The following is a 21546-nucleotide window of genomic DNA, read 5'->3' on the forward strand; positions in this document are numbered from 1 at the left end:
ATATGAACCTGCAGCTACCTATTTATATATAGGTAGTGACGGTTTAACATAAAAAAAATCCGAGTTAAGTTTTTATAAAGTTGTACGTTTTCAACTTGGACCCAATGTCTAGAAATTGCAAGCTGTATGTATGTGTTGGCAACATGCATGCCTATTTTTTTTTGGCTCAAGTCAAAATCAAATTTATGCTTGCTTTCCTTACTTTCATAGTAGCACCGCCTATCAAATTTCAAATAGGGTGAGATTCGCGTAATGCGGGCGGTAAATATTTGATAGTATGAAATAAAAATTAAAAATTATTATGTTTTGTAGAATTAAATTAAATATGTATAAATTAAAGTTAAATTTAAAAGATATTTTATTTAAAATAATTTATAGTATAAAAAGTTTAGATGTTAAAATTGTATAAAGTGACATTTTTATTTAGTTGTTTAATTTTTTTATTTGTTTTAGTCGATGGACTTACTCTTCTTATGTGGCGTTCGTCCTCTTTTTTTTATCAATTGTTATTAGAGTTGTTGCTTTTTTCTTTCTGTGGTAGATTCTTGTGAATGCATGTTCTTAATAAACATTTGAGTTGCATGCATTTTCTATTGTGTTGTTTGTTCTTTCTATTGTGTTGTTTGTTCCATCTTAACATATATTTTTCTTTCGAAAATGTGTCTTGAATTTAGAGTATTACCTGTTTTATTTGTTGTAATGGGTGTTGAGATTCAGTGTTTTTTGTTGAAACAAATGTCTTGATAACAGTGTATTGTTGAGAACCTTTTTTGAGATAAAAACTATTTATTTTGACTTTAAATATAAGTGTGAGGTTGCACAAACTTTTAAATTAGGGTGGTGTTTCAATGTCATTATTTTTCTGGAGTATCGTTAGATTTGAAATAGTTGTGCCCAACAATTTTTTTTTTCGCCATCAAATAGTATAAAAATTGTTGTAGCACTTTGATATATGGGATTATGAAAAGTATATAGAGTTACCTTATTGTTGGATATTGTGGTGTTTGATTACATGTGTCACAAATGTAGTTGTCTCCTTTTCATCTAATATAATCATTTCTAAGCAAAGAGACTCCTCTTCATTTGTAGGTGTTAATGTTTTTCATAGACGAACCACGCGAACTTTGATAGATCGATTGTCTGTTTGTTTGGTGATATTATCCAAAGAATGATGTTCTATTGAGTAAGTTTGAGATGTTGTGTAGTTCAGAAATAAAATTTTTGTGCTAAATTTAGTGTTATTTGAAAGAATAGTGATAAGAGTCTTGTATAAGTAGGTCAAATGTATGAAATTTGAATATTTGTAACGTAAAATTTATTATGACATTTGTAATATGGATGTTTATTACATTTAATGAGTTATTTATAGAAATTAATAAATTAATTATTAGGAGTATAAATTCATTGTATTGTTTATAACGGTAAGATATAATAAATATAGGAATATAGATTCAATGTTTTTGTGGGTTACAAATTTGGTTAGACACTACTAATTTCTAATTACAGATATTTTTTAGTTTTTTTGTATTTTTTTGCTAATTTTAAAATAATAATTGATTTAGCAAAAATTGAGTGATTGATTCAAAAATTTTGCCAAATAAATAATATTGCTGATATGGCATTAATAAGAAGAAAAAGATATCTTAAAAATAAGTTATTCATTTACTTTTATAGATCATTGTAAGCATCATTTCTTTGACTTAAAATTTTTGTACCATGGATTCTTTATTTCTATTTTTAAGTGGTAGTATCATTAGTCAATAATAAAATAATTATAAAAAGAATTCTATTTTTATTTTTAAAATATTAATAATTAGATATTAATTCTTCTAATTATTTTTTTTATATATATTTTTTTTAATTTTAAATTTAAAGTAGTGAGACATTTAATTTTCTAGGATTTTTGTCCCTCTTTTAATTACTGTTGTTATTCTCTCTTCCTCTCCCTCCGCGGTCTCTTTCGTTCGTTTATCCTCGCCGCCGCAACACACTTCAAACGACGCCGCAACCTGCTTCAGCCGCCGCCGCAACAAGCTTCTGCCACGCGCAACCTGCTTCCGCCACTGCCGCAACAAGCTTCTCCTACCGCCGCAACCTAATTTTCTATTAGGTGTCATTTTTACCCTATCTCTTGTATATGATATATTTTATTGGTAATCGCCTCTTTATGTGTTTTAATATACCTTAATTGCTTTCATACTCTTTGTTTAATTCAAATGTGTAGTTGTCCTTTAAACTTTGGATTTTGTTCTTCAAAGTCCCACTTATTTTGTTTTTCTCAATATCATACAGTAATTTTCAATTCTCTTTAAAGTCATCTTGTTATGGTTTACGAATGAATTTGTGTCAATTTTATGTGAGAAATAAAGGGTTCGACCGATTTAACATGCACATACAAGTGGTACTAAAGCTGCAAAGACAATTCTAAATTTTACTGACATTCAATGACATAATAAAGACAATTCTGAATTTTACTGGCATTCAATTATATAATAAAGAGTAAAGTATCGTTTTTGTTCCCAACGTTTGGGGTAAGTCCTAAAGTTGTTCCTAACTTTTCAATCGTCCTATTTAAGTCCCTAACGTTTCAAAACTAACTCAATGTTGTCCTGCCGTAAGGGATCCGTTAACAGAATTGACGGCGGGAGAAAATTGAGACGATTTTGAAACGTTAGGGACTTAAATAGGACGAAAACATTGGGGACAAAAATGATACATAAAAATAAATTTTAACTTTATCCTTCAATAATATCAATTTTTTACTATACATAGTATTCAATTATTTTTTAATCACATCTAAGTAAATTACACTTAATCATATTACTTTCATTTTAAATAAATTAAATTTTTTTATAATTTTACTCTTAAAAATTTTTAGTTATCATGAAATGTTTGTAGAATGACTAGTATATAAACTTGCAGAAAAGAAAAAAATAATATATATATATACAATAAAATATAAATTATACCTTTTGTCTCTAATGTACCAAAATTCTTTAAAATTATAAGAAAATAAATTTATTTAAAATAAAAGTAATGTGATTAAGTGTAATTTATTTAGATGTAATTAAAAAATAATTGAATACTATGTACAGTAAAAAATTAATATTATTGAAGGATAAAATTAAATTAAATTTTTTTTATGTATCGTTTTTGTTCCTAACGTTTTCGTCCTATTTAAGTCCCTAAAGTTTCAAAATTGTCTCAATTTTGTCCCGCCGTCAATTCTGTTAACGACTCCCTAACGGCAGGACAACATTGAGTCAATTTTGAAACGTTAGGGACTTAAATAGAACGATTGAAACGTTAAGGACAACTTTAGGACTTACCTTAAACGTTGGGGACAAAAACGATACTTTACTCTATAATAAAATTTTGAACTTGTATGTGCATGCTAGACCTGTCAAACCCTTTAATTATTTCTCACATAAAATTGACACAAGTTCATTCGTAAGCCACAACAAGATGATTTCAAAGAGAATTAAAAATTACTGTATAATATTAAAAAAAAAAAACAAATAAGCGAGATTTTAAAGAATAAAATCGAAAGCTTAAAGAACAACTGTACATTTGAATTAAACAAAGAGTATGAAAGCAATTAACGTAGATTAAAACACATAAAGGGCCAATTAACAATAAAATATATCATATATAAGAGACAGGGTGAAAACGACACCTCATAAAAAATTAGGTTGCGGTGGAAGCGAGTTGCGACGTCATCTGAAATGGATTGCGGTGGTAAGGATAAGCGAACGAGAGAGATTACGAAAGGAGAATAAGAGAGAATAACAACAGATTGAAAGAAGAGCAAAAATTCTAACAGACTAAATATCTCATTACTTTAAGTCTGAAATTTAAAGAAAAATGTGTAAAAAAAAAATTAGAGGGATTAATACTTAATTATTGATTTTTTTTAAAAATAAAAAATATTTTTTTATAATTATTTTAATATTGATTAATGATACTTTTACATAAAAATAAAAATAAAAAAATCCATGATCCAAAAATTTAAGTCAAAGAAATGATGCTTAGCATGATTAAATTGGAATTTGATAGGTGGTGTTTCTATGAAAGTAAGGAAAGCAAGCATAAATTTGATTTTGACTTGAGTCAAAAAAATAGGCATGCATGTTGCCAACACATACATACACAGCTTGCAATTTCTGGACATTGAGTCCAAGTTGAAAAAGTACAACTTTATAAAAACTTAAGATTTTTTTATGTTAAACCGTCACTACCTATATATAAATAGGTAGCCGCAGGTTCATATATGTTAATGCCATGTTTTATAAGTGAGTGAAAATTAAAAGAAAAAATAGTAAAATTTTTTATATATTATAATATTTTTATGAGTATTATTTCTATAATATATGAGTATTGTAAATTTTTTTATATAATTTAAAAAAATTATAATTTTATCATTTTATTATATTATTTTTATTATTGTTTAAATTATTGTTTAACTTTATTTATTTTTCATCTATAAATTTTAGTGGCTGATACGTAACATTTTCCAATGCATACTGTATCCTTTTCCGCTTGTTGTAGCTTTCTTATTAGTAATGAATGGATAGACCCATAGAGACGACTAGAAAAGACAGCATTTGTAAGTCAACAAACCAATTAAAAACTTGAGAGGGTCCTTCCAAGAATCTTACTAGGGAGCGTGAGAATGAAATCTAATATTTTTTTCTGGGTTCTTTCTATAATTTCATATAAAATAGGGGGTTATTTTTACAATTTTTAAAATACATACATACAATTAATTTAATTGTTAAAATTAGTTGGACACTCAATATTTGGTTAACAATTATTACTGTTGCCTTCTTCCTCTCTTTCTCTTTCGTCGCAATCGCACCTTCTTTCTCTCCTTCTCCTCTATCGCAATCGCACTGTTCCTTCCTATCTCCACCACCGAGAACCACTGAAACCTCCCCACTCAGCTAACTTCTTCCCCCCCCCCCACTTAGAGTTAACGATTCTGTTTAGGCGGATCCAAGCACAACAACAGCTTCACCTTTGACGACGACGGTACCTGATCTGCATTGCCGGTTGTCTTCGGCAGTTGATGGCTTCGCCGTCTCCATCAACGGAAAGAAGGTACCCGTTGTATTATCACCCTTCACTTGATTTACAAATATTCCCTTTTGTTTCGTCATAGGTCGCCAATTTTCTTTGAAGGACATCCCCCAATTTTGCGTGATTCGCTAAATTACCGCATTGTGGTTGTTTCGCACAGGGTTGCCGGGGATGAAGATACCACTGGGGGCGTGCGTGTTGCCGAGGAAGTAGAAATGTGCGACGGAGCAGACCATGGAGTTGGATCGGTTGAGGGCGAAGGCTTTGCAGGGATGGAGTCGGACGAGTACGATTTACAAGAAGATGAAACAGAACACAACCATCATGCAAAGGCCGATGTCGACAATGGGGATGCGTTTGAATTGGAAGACAATTTGGACGTCGTCGGAGGAATGTCTGACAATTATGCGGATGATGACTTGTACGCTGTTGATTCCGGCGAATCAATAGGTTCGATTGATTTTTTGAAATTGAGCGAGGAGGAGGTTCTCCGCTTTAATTTCGCAGATGTTGATATTGTATTTGAGTTCTACCAGCAATATGCAAAGCACCATGGCTTCGGCACGAGACGTTCCAGAAGCGAAAAACGTGGCGAAGTAAGGATACGGCAGGAGTTCGTGTGCCACCGACAAGGGTACCGATCCCCGAAGTTCTACTCAATGCCTAATTGACAAAAGAGGCCGAGGGCCGAGACACGGTGTGGATGCCTTGCAAGGATGCTACTTCGCATGGATGACGAATCAGGACGTTGGCACGTTACGTACTTTTCAGACGCGCATAACCACCACGTTCTTGAGTTGCAATTTTCTTCCATGCTCCTAGGCCATCGGAGGATGAGCGAAGCGGACATCGAGCAGATGAACGACATGCCCAAAGGGGGCACTGGCGTCTCGCGAATCCACGGTTTTTTGGCGAGTCTAGCCGGCGGGTATCATAATGTCCCCTACACAACAAGGGACATGCATAATGTAAATGCGAAGCAACGAAGGGAGGGTGGCCTAGATGCGGAATCATGCTTAAGCTATCTCCGAGAGTGCAAGGCAAATGATCCAGCACTGTACTACAAAGAAGTTGTTGACGGGGAGGGCGTGCTACAACATTTGTTTTGGTGTGACGGCACCAGCCAAATTGATTACCAGGTATTTGGAGACGTGGTTGCATTTGATGCAACGTACAAGAAAAACATTTACCTTTCACTTCTTGTAGTATTCTCCGGTGTGAATCACCACAACCAAATGGTTGTCTTTGCCGCTGCACTCGTGGAAGACGAGAAAGAAAAGACCTATGTTTGGCTGCTTCAACAGTTGCAAACTGCAATGAAAGGGAAGGCTCCCGTGTCCATAATAACCGACGGTGATAGGAAAATGAAGTCTGCAATCGAGGAAGTTTTTCCAGAGACTCACCATCGACTCTGTGCTTGGCACCTACTCCGAAACGCCACGAGCAACATCAGAAATTCTAACTTTACCAGGATGTTTAAGGATTGCATGCTTGGCGACTACGAGGTCGGAACATTCCAGAAAAAGTGGTTTGAGATGGTGGAGAAATTTGGCGTCGCCGATAAAAAGATGGGTACAAGACATGTACGAGAGAAGGCACAGTTGGGCCACAGCACACATACGAGTAAAGTTCTTTGTCGGATTTCGCACAACCTCAAGGTGCGAGGGCTTGCACGCTGTGATATCACGGTATGTTAAGTCTCGATACAGTTACACTAATTTTTATGTCATTTACATCGATGCTTGATGTTCATGCGTGCAAAGGAAGTGGAGGCTGATTTCGAGTGTGCAAAGGGTAACCCTGTTATAACCACCAACCTGAAACAGTTGGAGCGGAGTGCAGCCGAGAACTACACTCGGGCCATATTCTATTTGTTTGTTCCCATTCTTGACAGGGCCTGTGCAATGAGGGTGGTTGATTCTGAAGACAACGGTTCGTATTTTATCCACACCGTCTCTCGATACGACACTCCGGGGAAGGATTGGCATGTTATTGCAACGTCTAAAATGAGCGAGGTCCGATGCACGTGCATGAGAATGAAATGTTTCGGAGTCTTCTGCGAACATATAATTGTGGTGCTTGTTCTTAACAATGTTCATGAGATCTCAAGGTCAGAATATTGCCGAGATGGACCAAGGATGCAAAAGTTGTGGCGGTGCAGTCGATGGGCGTGCTTTGGGATTCTGTACAACTAACGCAACACTGGTGCCTGATGGATTGGTATCGGAAAGTGTACAAAATTGCATGTCACATCACTGAAAAGTTCCAGTTTGCAAGAGACATTGCCATGCTAATGCTGAAGCACTTCGAGAACAAAGATGCAGCGGACACCAGTTTTCCACCCGAGGGGCCACGGGTGGCAGAGCCCCAGCACGGAATCCACCCAGGCGCAATACAAAGGGTAACGGTGCTAATGGTGGAAAGGAAACCCAGAGATGTCATTTGTGCCGGGAGGTGGGACACAATGGGACGACGTGTCCGGACCGCCACACAATGGAGTCATCCAGCGCAGTTGCGGATGACATGGATTCGATGGACACTAACATGGTGGGTTAATCATTTGAAAGATGATCTAGTTAACATTTATGCCTTAATAAATGGTTCTAATCATTTGGTTTTTACATTGGTATCAACTCTATGATAACCTATCTGGGGATCTGTATGCGACCGCGGAGATTCCTTCGTTCCAATGCTCCGATAGTGACACGCATGCTGGGTTTGTTAACAACGACTTCACTGGGACCAACACGTTCGGGCCAGTCATGTCTCTCGCCGATTGAGCAAAGGGGGCCTATAGTCGTCACCACCGTGTGTTGCAACAGTAGGTTGGTCGAACCTTTTCACATTTTCTGGTAGGCGGTAGCCACACACCGAATATTGTCTGCATTTCATCTTGGTATAGAACCACTGTCTGAATTACAAAGTTGATTTTGTTAGAATACATATACATGAGGATCTCTATATGTTGTCGATGTTAAAAAAAGTTTTTGCTATGTTGGCTTTCGTTGGTATGTGGCTGTGCTCTAGAATTAACTGATTTTTATCATGTATTTTCAGTAAAATCATAGTGAGGAATCAACGACTGATTCCAGAAGTGGAGGTGTGAAGTGGTATCGTGCGAATAGCTGCAAATCCACTATCAAACCTAATGTATTATATATCGTTCGTTGTCAACCCTTTTGTTGAACCGGACATAGTAGTTAAGGGCATCTTTATAACGATTCTATGTTAAGTAGATATTTTGTATGTAACGTTTATGTGGATATTTAGTATGTAACATTTAGCCCAGTTATGGCTCGACGCAGTCGCATCGCACTGGTTCTTTGGGTTCTTTTGAAATTTATGCTTGAAAATAAAAGAGATTAAAGATATAGATATGTTGACATGCAACATTGTACTTTACAAACGGAGGCTAGAAAACAACATAGATCGGGTGTACTTGGATGGGGGCGGGGGATACAGGAGTTCTCAATATATATGCATGCGGTAGTCTTGCGGCGCCAGCCGCTCGAAGACACACACATGGCCGTGTCTTAGTTGGCATGCAGTTGCTAGGATAGACTAGCCTGTTCCAAAACATCCGTTCATCCTCCCGGGATAGTGCCTATACTGAACGGTCCACGCGCCCCTCTCGTTGGTAATCGAAATTGGGCTATCCTCGTAGTCTTTCGGCAGAGGTGGGACATTCGGCTGGAAACGAAAACATATTTTTTATTATAAGTGCAATGAAATAATTGATTAGAACAATAGCACCAGAAATAATTGCCGTTAAAATTAATCATTTATAGTATAGAATTACAAATTATAGTCCAATGTAATGTAATTTGCTAAGGACATATATGTGGACTGAGATAACACTTACGAGCATACGGGATGTTACTATGCTGTCGACGATGGGCATGACAAAGAATGGATTGGTCGATCTGAACCCATCGGCTATGTGCATTCTCCTGGGTGAGGGAAAACCCCTAAACCATATTCCACCATCCAGCTTAACCCCCATCCCCTACAATGAAAACCAAATCTTCTCAACGAAAACCTTATTATTGTTTCGCATATACCGTTTGCCTTCCCCACGACTTGTAATAACTTGTGTATAGGCGCATACTCAAGTTATATCATCGATTCATCGTCCAAAAAATCTTCCATACCAATTCAAACTAAGATTTATCCATGCACAAAAACAAAAACATAATAAAAATATATTTAATATGAGGATAACCATGCGTAAATTCTTAACAAAAGTGGAGATAATGCTTCATCGGTAATATCAGATACGAGAAGCATAAACAATAAATTTGGGAAACACAAACACTAAAATAGACATTTTTATTCGAATGCAAACAACTCCAGGAATACCCGAACCTCGTAATCGGCCAGGCACTGCACACACGAGACATGGGACAAATCTTCCACATCACCCATGGTGCCTCGGGTGCAGCAACTGGTGGACCGACAAACCTCAGGCTGTCCAGGATCAAACGGCTTAACCTCCACCCACCGACCCGCGAATACCTACCTGAAGACCTCTCTGCACCTTTCGAGCGCCCCAGAATCACGTACAATTTCAAAAAATTCAAGTCCCTTTCGCATGTGCTCTTCGTCTTCCTTGCCATTAGACAGTAGCAGCATCGCACACATGTAACAGGCTTCCAGGTCGCCCTCAGTTGCAGCCATAGTCAGAGTATCCATTCCATCGATGCAGTGACCAATCCAGACGAATTCAGTCATCCCCACCCGGAGTAGGGCAGCCGGATTTCTTGCCTCCGCGCAGCGTTCTAGGGACCTGTTTTCAAGACAGCCATAGTAGTATAAAAAGGACGCAATCGGCAACTCCAACATCGACGCCTCCTTGTAAACAGCGTCGGACCTCGCTGCACCCAGAAACACCTTGGAAGTCACCTGCATGTTGAACAGATCCTTAATCGAATACGACGCAACCTTCGTTGCAATCTTGACCCATATGTCGTGAGGAAGAAGATTCAGCAGGCATTCGTACTCAACGGATACGGTCCCTTTCTCTCCGATCTTCTTGGCTGCGTTCCTTTTCTTTCTGTTCTTCATGGAACCTCCAGCCATTTGCAAGAAACTTAGGCCAGGGATTTTGGAAAATATCAAGACGAGACACGACCACCAACGATACGTTTTGTGCTCTTATTATATCCTTTTTTTGTTGTTAAAATGGTTCAGTGCCTCGTACGTTTCTTAACCGATTGTTTTGAAAAAGTTCAGATAATTAATAGGGGACGAACGAAATACTCGTTTTTTAATTTTCTAGAAATCTGAAACAAAGACAAGCTTAAGTCAATACTTACCCCTTTATTTTAATACTAATGTGCTATCGTATTCAAATAATTTGGTTTTACAACGCAATAATTTAATGTTGACTGTTCGATTTTTGGGTTATATTCATGTCAACTTAGTTGCTTACTTTAATTACTCGCTGAATAAATGTTATCTTTTCTTCTTCTTTTTTCATCGAAATAGTTTAAATTAATCTTTTATTTTCCTAAAAATAAATCACCATTATTGACACATTAGTTACAAAAAAAAGAATACCAAGCAACTTCCTACTTTATAATATATATACATGTGCCCGTTTTTGACAACCCAAACCCTACTAAGTACTAACCCTTCTTCAATTCTTCTCTACCGTAACTCCTTCTCTCCACTTTCTGTCTATCCTTCTCCCTCTCCTTATTACTGCGACCCTCCACTGCTCTCTCCGCCGTCTGCCACACCGCCACACTCATCTTCGCACACGGCTCCCACTTCGCACCCTCGGCGTAACTTCAAAAGGAAGATTCGACGTCTATCGCCTGAGAACGACCCACTCAGAGAACAACTGTCATCGCCAGAACAAAAATCGTTGCTTTAAGGGTCGTCGTAGTCTGCCATATGTCGTCCTCTTCTTCCGAAAAAATTTCGCAGGAATCCGTCACCGACCACGCCATTAGTCCCGACGACCTCGCGGAAATCTCGATTGACACTCTTATCGACATCATCCGTGTAGATGAAAAGTGCGCAGATTATGACCTCGTTGAGGCCGCACTGGTCAGGAGGGAGGAGATTTTGAAGGCTAGACTTGTAACGACCAAAGCATAACTGAGGCGTGCAAAGGTGGAGATGTTGGCCGCCAAGTTCGTGTTCGAGGCGAAGAAGGATGAACTGGAGGAAGAGGAGAATGCACGGCGACGGCTGAAAAAGGAGTTAAAAATAGCGCAGCGAAAGAATGACGTGATCCTTCGCCAATTGGATGACAAAGCAAACGAATTGATGGCAGAAATCACCAAGCGCCGTGAACGGGAACAGCTTGAGGTGCTACCGTGGCATGACCTGGAACGCAGGATCGACGTTTTGGAGGAAAAGAAAAAGTTTTTGCTCCATCGAGGTCGTCGTCCAGCGCCGCACACGGCTCACAGCTCCAAAGATCCGGAGCCAGCCGGGCAGAATGAAGACGGAGCCGAAGTTATTTGACCTGCTGCACATGCTTGATATCTTAATGTCATGTTTTCCGTTGAGGCCTGTATGATCCTTTTATTTCCTCTGTTTGTTCTGTCTCCCATTTGATCTTCTATAGTGGAACTTAAACTCGGTTAATATAATTATATCTACTTTCATCTGTTTGTTCTTAATTTCAAAAGTCATGTGACCTGTTGACACACAATTAGGGATTTATGTTACGATGGAGCCAAATATCATTTCCAAATCATGATTTCGGACCATTTCGGCAATTATTTACGTGTGCGTTATCAAAGATGTGTTTATCGATTAATCCTTCCTTGCAGATTGGTATTACCCTACAGGCAGCGCGTTTGATTGTCACGAATGTTTACGTGATCCTTCTAATTTAAAGGCACATACCGTCATTTTACACTAGATAATAAAACAAAGGAATGTAGACATAGTATCATTTTTATGATATCCTAATATTATATCAAATTATAGGAAATAAACATCTTTCAAATTAGATTGCTTGAGTGAACAAAGAATACGAAGCCATTGATTGAAACAAAATTCAAAGTACTTCTCTCTCAGGTTATAATAAAACAATTAGTGCAATTACATAATAAAAACTCCTTAAAATATGAAAGCAAATTTTGTTCTTTAAAGGACAAGTATTCAATCTTTCAACCAGTTATATTATACGAATACAATCCCGTGGTTCAATTGGAACATATATGCATGTTCATTATTCAACGTTTCTACAGATTTTATACACCATCGTCAATTATCATTGCACATATAAAAAAAATCTCGTTCCCATTTTTTACCTGACCCCTTTTGATGACTCCCTATTGACTATCCAAGTTACCAGTTTTGTATAAATTCACTGTCACGGTCTAAGTTAGTACCCAGCCCCAGAAAATAATGGACGATGGTGTAAAAGGTTGATTGATTAAACAGTCTTCTGTCCATTCAAATGTGCAAAGTTCATATCAAATCCCACTCAAGAAGAAAGCATTATTTGAACTAAGTTCTATCCAAGATATGCATTAATTGCATCGTCTGTGCCATCCACATAATTAAGATAAATTAATTGATCAAACTAACAGTTTTTTAACAAAATAAATAAATAAATAAAATACACCATCAGTATGCATAGCAAGGGGTTAATGAAGGATCAGAACAAACTGACATTTGCTAGCTACTGTATTGGCGGATTACATAAAGATAAACCCACAACGGTATAGTCGGGGGGCGGATTAACAAGAGTGATAAACAGTCATGTTCATTCAAATGCAAACATTTCAAAGAACACCATGACATCGTTGAAAATGTCCCTGAAGAACTTCCTGCAGCTCTCGACCTGCCCAGAAATACGGATAACCTAAATCATTTGAACACCCCTTTGCACTTCTTCTTCGTCTTCGTGATCACACAGTAGCAATATGGCACACAGGTAACCTGCTTCGACGCTGCCCTCAGTTGAGGCCCTAGCAAGCAGTTCCATCCCTTTGTCACGGCGGCCAAACCGGAAATACTCCATGAACCCCTACCGGAGTGTAGCATCCATGTTTCCTACTTCCACGCAGCGATCAAGGAATCTCCTTTCAGGCCCGTCGAGGTAAACTAAAAAGTGCACTAACGGTTTATACGACATCGTCGCATGCTTGTATACAGCGTCTGAACTCGCCGCACCCAGGAACACCTTACACGTCGCCTGCATGTTGAACAGATCCTCAATCGAATTCGGTGTAACTATCGTGGCAATTTAAATGCTTCGATTTTACAAAGCAATAATTTAATACTGACTGTCCTTCCCAACAAAATAATTTAATTTATTCCATTACCTTTCCAAAAATAAAAGAGGCGCATTATTATTTTATTGAATAATAAAATCTCCTTAAAAAGCCACATCAAATTCTGCTTGTTAAAGGATAGGTATTCATCCTCAACTAATCATATTGCACAAATGCAATCCCGGGTTCAATTGGAAAAAATGTGCATGTTCCTTATTCAACGTTTCTGTTAATTTTATGCACCAGAAAAGTTGGTTTTACAGAGTATTTTAATTATTATATCCTAAGGAAATTTAAATATTTAATACTGTTGTTAGATTGTTCAGCAACTAATTATATATGCAATAACTAATTTGGTGTTCCTCTTTTTTTTTTTTTGGTCCTGGGTGTTCATCTTCTTTGTTCAGCCATGTTAGGTTTTTTTTTTTGGGTATTGTAAAGAGGATCATACCAAACCAGTGATCTAGTTTTAACAAAATAATTAATAATCCAACACTCGAGACCATCATTGGTTTCAGAAAAAAAATTATAATCTACAGGCCCATTTGGATTGAGCCAAGTCCAACCAGCAGTGTTCCAACCTGACCCGCCGGACCCGAAAAGAGTTCTGCCTCTCCTTTGTCATTCTCTAGCCCACCATCTCCACGCTGCTTGGATCCTTCCTTGTTGATCGTCTCCGGCAAAGCCATACGTCTACCCGAAACAACACTCCTTGTTATCAACGACGATTGAAACCCCTTCCGGCGATAACACTATGCAAATCGTCATCCTCCGAACCAATGAGTCGCGACAGATGCGCCATTCGGAGAGTAGGCAGCTTTGCAGTGTGATTATGCGAGGGGTGGGGTGGGGGAAACTTCCTGCAACTCCATTGATGGTCAGTGACGGAAACGTAAACATCAACGCAATTCTAGTATGCGTCAAACGACGTCAACGAGGAAACTCCTTCCTTCCCAGCCCAACTCCATCGTCTCTGATTAAACATAACGTAGAATCATCAACCGCAAATAATTTCATCTTAAAAATCGTTAACTAATTCTACATAAACCTAGATAGTTTTCAGATCTAACAAAAATAACCAACAATAAAATAAATTTGTAAAATAGCCCCTCTGACACAAGATATTCACTAACCAATCAAAGGAGGGAATAAGAAGGGTGATCTCTACCATTGGATTAAAAAAGCGAGAGAGATCCGAGAAACAACATCCAAAGACGCACCGGTTAGCCGAAGATAAGTGCTATGTGCACTGGTGTGCCAAAGTTCGGCACATGAAATCCGTTCCCATCTTACTATATGTGAACCAGCAAGTAACATGTCATCATCATATTTTGACAATTTTTTCTTTTAAAAAGGAAAAAGAAAAACTTATTTTATTTTATATTTTCTTTTGATGTTCTAGCAAAATGCTGATCAAAGGAGAGAACAACTTATCCCAAAAATTAATTTTATTAAACAAAATAAATTGGAATGGTAAGACATACTCTTAAAAACGTTAAAATTCAGGTTTCAACAATTTTTAAAATAAAATCTTTTCCGCATTTAAATTGGTCATTTTTGTCAATTCGTAATTTTTATGAAAATGATTAAAATGATAATGTTACTCCTTACATGATTCTTTTGCACTGTATTTTGTATGAATTTATAGAAAAAATTATTAAGGATAATCAGAATTGAGTACATTCCTAGCGTATTAAACACTATGAGTGTGAGAATAAAAGAAATGCAGAGAGAAAACAAAGGGAGGCAAACAAATGATGGAAAAGAGAAAATGGTGGATAGTTAAAGAGCTTTTATAGAAAACTATTTTATTTATAGAAGTTAGGAAACTATATAAATGAGTGAAATCAAAATGTATTCAATCCAAAATAAAATAAAAGGAATTCACATATCCATAACAATTATTCATTTTCTTTCTTTTTTTTTCTCTTTAGTAATTATATAGCGAGTGTATTATTGTGAGTAGTGTTCAATTTCATATTACTTTGTAGCTATTAGAAGTCAAAATTCCGCTACAGACTCAACAATTGGTATCAAGAGCCAACATTATATTATTCATTATTTGAGTGGTAAAATTCAATTTTGAATATAATGGCTTCTACTAGTAGTAATGTCAAAGTAGGCAAATATGAAATCGAGAAGTTCAATGAAAAAAATGATTTTTTCTATTGGAGGATGCAGATGAAAAATCTGCTTATATCACAAAAGTTACACAAGGCACTAGCGGAAAAAGAGAAAAAGTCGGAAGGAATGGAAGATGAGGATTGGGAAGAATTAGATCTTGAGGCACGGGCTGCAATAATCTTATGCCTTGAGAGGGATGTTGCTTTCTTGGTGAACGAAGAAGCAACTGCAGCAGGCGTCTGGTTAAAGTTAGAGAGTAACTTCATGACAAAGACTCTAACTAACAGGATCTACTTAAAATCCAAATTGTATACATGCAAGATGGAGGAAGGCACCTCAATCCGAGAATATATCAATAAGTTTGATAGGATCATATCAAACTTAAAGGATATAGATGTGAAGGTTGATGAAGAAGACCAGGCACTCATATTGTTACTTTCATTACCGAAGTCCTATGAAAATCTGGTGCAGACATTGATGCTGGTGGGTGACACTCTGACCATGGATGAGACGAGGGCATCACTTTTAGCAGATGATCTACGTAAGGTTGCTACAAGTGTAATGTCATCTTCAAATGGAAGAGAGTATAATGATCAAGCACAAGGATTGTTCACGGCTAGAGGAAGGACTAATGAAAGAGGAAAAGGTAATAAGCGTGGAAAGTCTAGGACAAAATCTAGACCTCACGCGGAGAGAACATGCTTTAAATGTGGTGAAGCTGGACATTTCAAAGCAAATTGTCCAAATAAGAAGATAACTTTCAAGAAACAGAACAACGACAACCCAAAAGAAAAGCAAGAAGCAAGCTACGTCTCAAATGATGAGGAAGATTGTTACTCTGTGACAGAACAATCTTATGAAATCTTCGATAAGTGGATTCTTGATTCAGGAGCCTCTCACCATATGTGTCCAAATAGGAAGTGGTTTACTACCTATGAAAGCATAAATGGTGGCACAGTTTTAATGGGCAATGATCATGCTTGTAAAACTGTGGGGTTGGGTACTGTAAGAATCAAGATGCATGATGGTGTCGTAAGAACCTTAAAGGATGTGAGACATATTCCAGACTTGCGAAAAAATCTGATCTTCATAGGTTTGTTGGAGAAAAATGGTTGCAAAATAGTTGCGGAAAATGGGGTACTGAAAGTTGTTCGTGGTTCTTTGGTAGTGATGAAAGGAGTTCGTCACGGTAATCTTTATTCTCTTTTGGGGACAACGGTTATAGGTGAGTTAGCAGTTGGAATCGGTGGAAGTAGAGATCAAACAGATTGCACGAGAATATGGCATATGCGGCTTGGACATATGTCAGAGAAAGGTCTATCATTGCTTTGTGGACAAGGTTTGCTGAAGAATATGAAGAAACCACAAATGGAATTTTGTGAGCATTGTGTGTATGGAAAGGCACATAAGGTGAAATTTTCTACAAGCAAGCATAAAAGCAGAGGGTTGTTAGACTACGTGCATACTGATGTTTGGAGCCCGGCTAAAGTTACTTCCAAGGGTGGTTCCAGGTATTTTGTTATTTTTGTTGATGATTATTCCAGGTATGTTTGGATTTACTTCCTCAAACATAAGAATTAGGTATTCGATACTTTTAAGCGATGGAGAGCAATGGTTGAAAATCGAACATGTAGGAAGCTGAAAACTCTACGATCTGATAATGGCACAGAGTACACGGATGAGGCTTTCAAGGAGTTCTGTGACCGAGAAGGCATTACAAGACACTGGACAGTTAGAGAAACACCACAACAGAATGGAGTCGCCGAACGACTGAATCGTACGCCACTTGAGAAGGCAAGGTGTATGCGCTCTAATTCCGGGTTAGGCAGAGAATGGTGGGCAGAATCGGTTGCTACAGCTTGCTACATAGTGAATCGATCCCCACATTCTTCTCTAGATGGAGACACACCTTATAAGGTATGGTCAGGGGAACATGCAGATTACGAGAAACTCAGAGTCTTTGGATGCACAGCCTATTATCATGTCAAAGATAATAAGCTTGATGATAGAGCTAAGAAGGCAATCTTTTTGGGGTATTCAAAAGGCGTTCAAGGCTATCGCCTTTGGAGTGTAAATGATTCTAAGTTTGTAATTAGCAGGGATGTTACCTTTGATGAATGATCTATGGTAGCTTTGTCTAAAGATGTGGTGCCAGATGATGGTGATGTTGGAAAAACTTCAAATACTCAAGTGGTGGAGATAGAGTCTAAATACCAACAAATAGACTCTAATAATGTTCAGGTGGAGCATCCTAATGCTACTCGAGATGACGCAAAGGATGAACTTGATCATGAGGAAATTCAGCGAGAAAATGCACATGCATTACAACAGCAGCAACAGGATTCTTTGGCATCTACTAGGCCAAAGAGGAATTATAAATTTGTTCAGAAGTTCGGGTCAGACAAGCCTTTGAGACATTATGGGCAGCTAAACTTGGTAGATTATGCACTCTCAGTGGAGGATGATGAGCCGGTCATCTTCAAACATGCTATCAAAGACAAAGATAGAGAGAGTTGGTTTGTCGCTATGGAGGAAGAGATGCAATCTCTTCATAAGAACAAGACATGGGATGTGGTCCCATTGCCCGTGGGAAAGACTGCAATTGGTTGTAAGTAGGTGTATAAAAGAAAAGAAGATCCTACTAAGTCAGATGGTACAAGATCCAAAGCTAGGTTAGTAGCAAAGGGATTTGCACAGAAAGAAGGTGTTGATTACAATGAGATATTTTCTCCTGTGGTGAAACACACTTTCATACGGGTGCTTTTAAGTCTTGTCGCTCATGGTAATCTTGAGTTGGAACAACTAGACGTGAAGACTGCATTTTTGCACGGTGACTTAGAGGAAGAAATCTACATGTATCAACCTGAGGGTTTTAAGGTTGAGGGTAAAGAAAGTCAGGTATGTCGCTTGAGGAAATCGCTATATAGATTAAAACAATCTCCTCGGCAATGGTATAAGCGATTTGACTCCTTTATGTTAAAACAAGGTTTTTCCAGAAGTAATTATGATTGTTGTGTATACATTCGTAAGCTTCCTGGAGGTGATTATATCTATCTTCTATTGTATGTAGATGACATGCTTATTGCCTCTAAGAGCAAGGTAGAGATAGATATGTTAAAGGTTCAACTTGGTAAAGAATTTGAAACAAAAGACTTGGGTGCTGCACGAAAAATATTAGGCATGGAAATTAAAAGAGAGAGATCAAGCCAAAAATTGTTCTTGAGCCAAAGAGGATACATTGAGCGCGTCATTGAAAGGTTTGAAATGAAAAATGCTAAATCGGTGGTAACGTCGTTGGCTCCACATTTTAGGCTCTCTGGTAAACAATCTCCCACAACAGCAGAGGATAAGGCTTACATGGAAAATGTACCTTATGCTAGTGCAGTCGGTAGCCTAATGTATGCTATGGTGTGTACACGCCCAGATATTTCACAGGCAGTCAGTGTTGTTAGCAGGTTCATGGCAAACCCGGGTAAGGCACACTGGGAAGCAGTCAAGTGGATATTAAGATACTTGAAGGGTACCATTGACAGAGATTTATGCTTTAGTGGAAAATCATGTCAAATCAGCGGTTTTGTTGATTCTGATTATGCTGGTGATCTAGATAGAAGACGTTCTATGACTGGTTATGTATATAAAATACAAGGTGCTCCAGTTAGTTGGCGATCGATGTTACAAGCTACAGTGGCACTATCTACTACAGAAGCTGAGTACATGGCAGTAGCAGAAGGGGTGAAAGAAGCATTGTGGCTAATGGGTCTTCTAGATGATTTGGGGTTGAAGCAAGATTGCGTGAATCTGAGTTGTGATAGTCAAAGTGCAATTCATTTGGCTAAAAATCAGGTTCATCATGCTCGTACCAAGCATATTGATGTAAGATATCACTTCGTGCGCGATGTTATAGAGAAAGGTAACATTTCTCTTATAAAAGTACACACAGATGAAAACCCTGCTGATATGTTGACTAAAGTAGTGTCAGGAAACAAGTTCCAATACTGTTTGGAATTGCTCAATATTACTTCATGTTAGGCATTACATGAAGAAATAGAGGAACTACGATTGGTTTGATCCTGAACAAGGGTACGTAGGCAGTCATTGTAAAATTGACGCAACCAGATATGAATACTATACTTTGATCGTCCAAAATTTGAGTAGATTTCAAATTGTGAACGAGGTGGAAAATTGTGAGAATAAAAGAAAGGCAGAGAGAAAACAAAGGGAGGCAAACAAATGATGGAAAAGAGAAAATGGTGGATAGTTAAAGAGCTTTTATAGAAAACTATTTTATTTATAGAAGTTAGGAAACTATATAAATGAGTGAAATCAAAATGTATTCAATCCAAAATAAAATAAAAGGAATTCACATATCCATAGCAATTATTCATTTTCTTTTTTTTTTTTTCTTTAGTAATTATATAGCGAGTGTATTATTGTGAGTAGTGTTCAATTTCATATTACTTTGTAGCTATTAGAAGTCAAAATTTTGCTGCAGACTCAACAATGAGCATGAGCAGATGCATACCAAAATTGATGTAGAGTATCACAGTATCACTAGTAAATATAACAAGTAAAATTATAAGCACTGTAATTTCATACATGTGAATAATAACTTATAGGTAAATAGTGCTATACAGTGAATAGAATCGTACAATAAACAATGAAATACGTATTATGATGTCAGCAACAGAATAACACCTCAATTTAACATGAAAAATCCTAAAATTGTCAAAGAAAAATCACAGGCCAAATTTCAAAAAATATTCACTAGCAAGCTTAATTCCTACATCTATTACCATGTAAAGTTAGCAAAAAACTGCAACAAAGTTTTCCATTCAAAACGGTGCATCACATCAATTAAAGTCATTTATAGATGTGCAATTTCGTCCATTGGTTTTGCTTGTTTTGTCAACACATATTTAATCGTAATTACAATATAGTGCGATCAAACTCTTTGACTAGAATTTGTAGTAAATAATGAGTATTAGAAAGTCTATCTAAAATTCAATGTATGTTCCTCAGAACACTAATTTTATATCACACACTCTACAATAGTACACTCACTACAAAAATATCTCACTAATTAAATACAAGAGACTTCACAAGTTACTTACTACTTCTCTTTTCTAAATGTTTGATGCTATGAACCATTGCTAATGCCTCTATTTATAGGGCAAGGAGCACCTCACATGTCATGAACAACCTACCCACTAAACCACCTACATCCAACTCATTCAAACTTCCCTTATGAATTCAACAATTCAAACCATCCATTGCTGAAAATGTGAAGCAAAATCAAAGCCATCTTATTATATTCACCAAAAATAAGTGACATCATTTCTCTATACTTAGTTTCCCATAAATCAGGTGGGTCTTAATCTAGTTTGAATGAACCACCGAATGAATTTCTCTTAATTCCCATCTTCTAATTCTCCCTTTCATTATCATTCTTCTTCCTTCTCAGTGACATTATATCTCCATATAGTCATCAACATTCCAGTTACATTCATTCCTTCATAATTTTTAATCACAAATTTCTATACACTTATGTACGTACTAGGATAAAAATATAATATTAAAATCTCTAGCAATGCTTATGATTTAGTTCATGTTCAAAGCAAACTGCAACCAGGCCAGTGAATGAATCAAACTAAAGTATTCAGAACAAGAGAACAAACTAAGGCTTGGCAGCAAACAATGGCGGATCTTGAAAAAAAAATTTAGGGGCCAAATATATATATATATATATATATATATATAAAAGAATATTTATATTTAAATTAAATGTATTAATTTTTATTTTTTAAATTATTATAAATTTATAATTATAGAAATAAATTATTAAAAAACTAAAATTAACATAATAGCATCTAAAACTACACTAAATATATAATTTTTTTTGTCCAAATCAATTTTTTTCAAAAAATATTGAAGATCAATAAAAAAAATATAAAATGACAAACTTAAAATATAATAAGACTTTTTTTTATTTGATATTATGATACCAATCACTATATTGTGCAACATATTAAAGATAGTAGTGATATAAAAAAAATTAAAATATTAGACTTATTTTAATAAATACTTATATATATAGTTTATC

At 36.7% G+C, this 21546-nt stretch overlaps 1 protein-coding gene across 1 annotated transcript; it reads left to right on the forward strand.

Moving 5' to 3' along the window:
• The first annotated feature begins 5795 nt into the window (after positions 1-5795).
• LOC112749320 (protein FAR1-RELATED SEQUENCE 5-like) lies at positions 5796-7720 on the forward strand. The gene is made up of 3 exons (XM_025797574.1): positions 5796-6767; positions 6843-7094; positions 7190-7720. Exons 1-3 carry the CDS (start codon positions 5796-5798, stop codon positions 7718-7720), a joined length of 1755 nt encoding a protein of 584 aa, XP_025653359.1.
• Positions 7721-21546: the final 13826 nt, after the last annotated feature.

The sequence above is a fragment of the Arachis hypogaea genome, chromosome 15, assembly GCF_003086295.3.
Source record: "Arachis hypogaea cultivar Tifrunner chromosome 15, arahy.Tifrunner.gnm2.J5K5, whole genome shotgun sequence".
NCBI lineage: Eukaryota > Viridiplantae > Streptophyta > Magnoliopsida > Fabales > Fabaceae > Arachis > Arachis hypogaea.

Bases quoted from the DNA above. Each gene is read 5' to 3' on its own strand.
- LOC112749320 (XM_025797574.1), top strand. From the start codon at position 5,796: ATGCTACTTCGCATGGATGACGAATCAGGACGTTGGCACGTTACGTAC. The intron at 6,768-6,842 runs GTATGTTAAGTC...ATGCGTGCAAAG, and splicing joins TTGCACGCTGTGATATCACG to GAAGTGGAGGCTGATTTCGA. The intron at 7,095-7,189 runs GTCCGATGCACG...TGAGATCTCAAG, and splicing joins CAACGTCTAAAATGAGCGAG to GTCAGAATATTGCCGAGATG.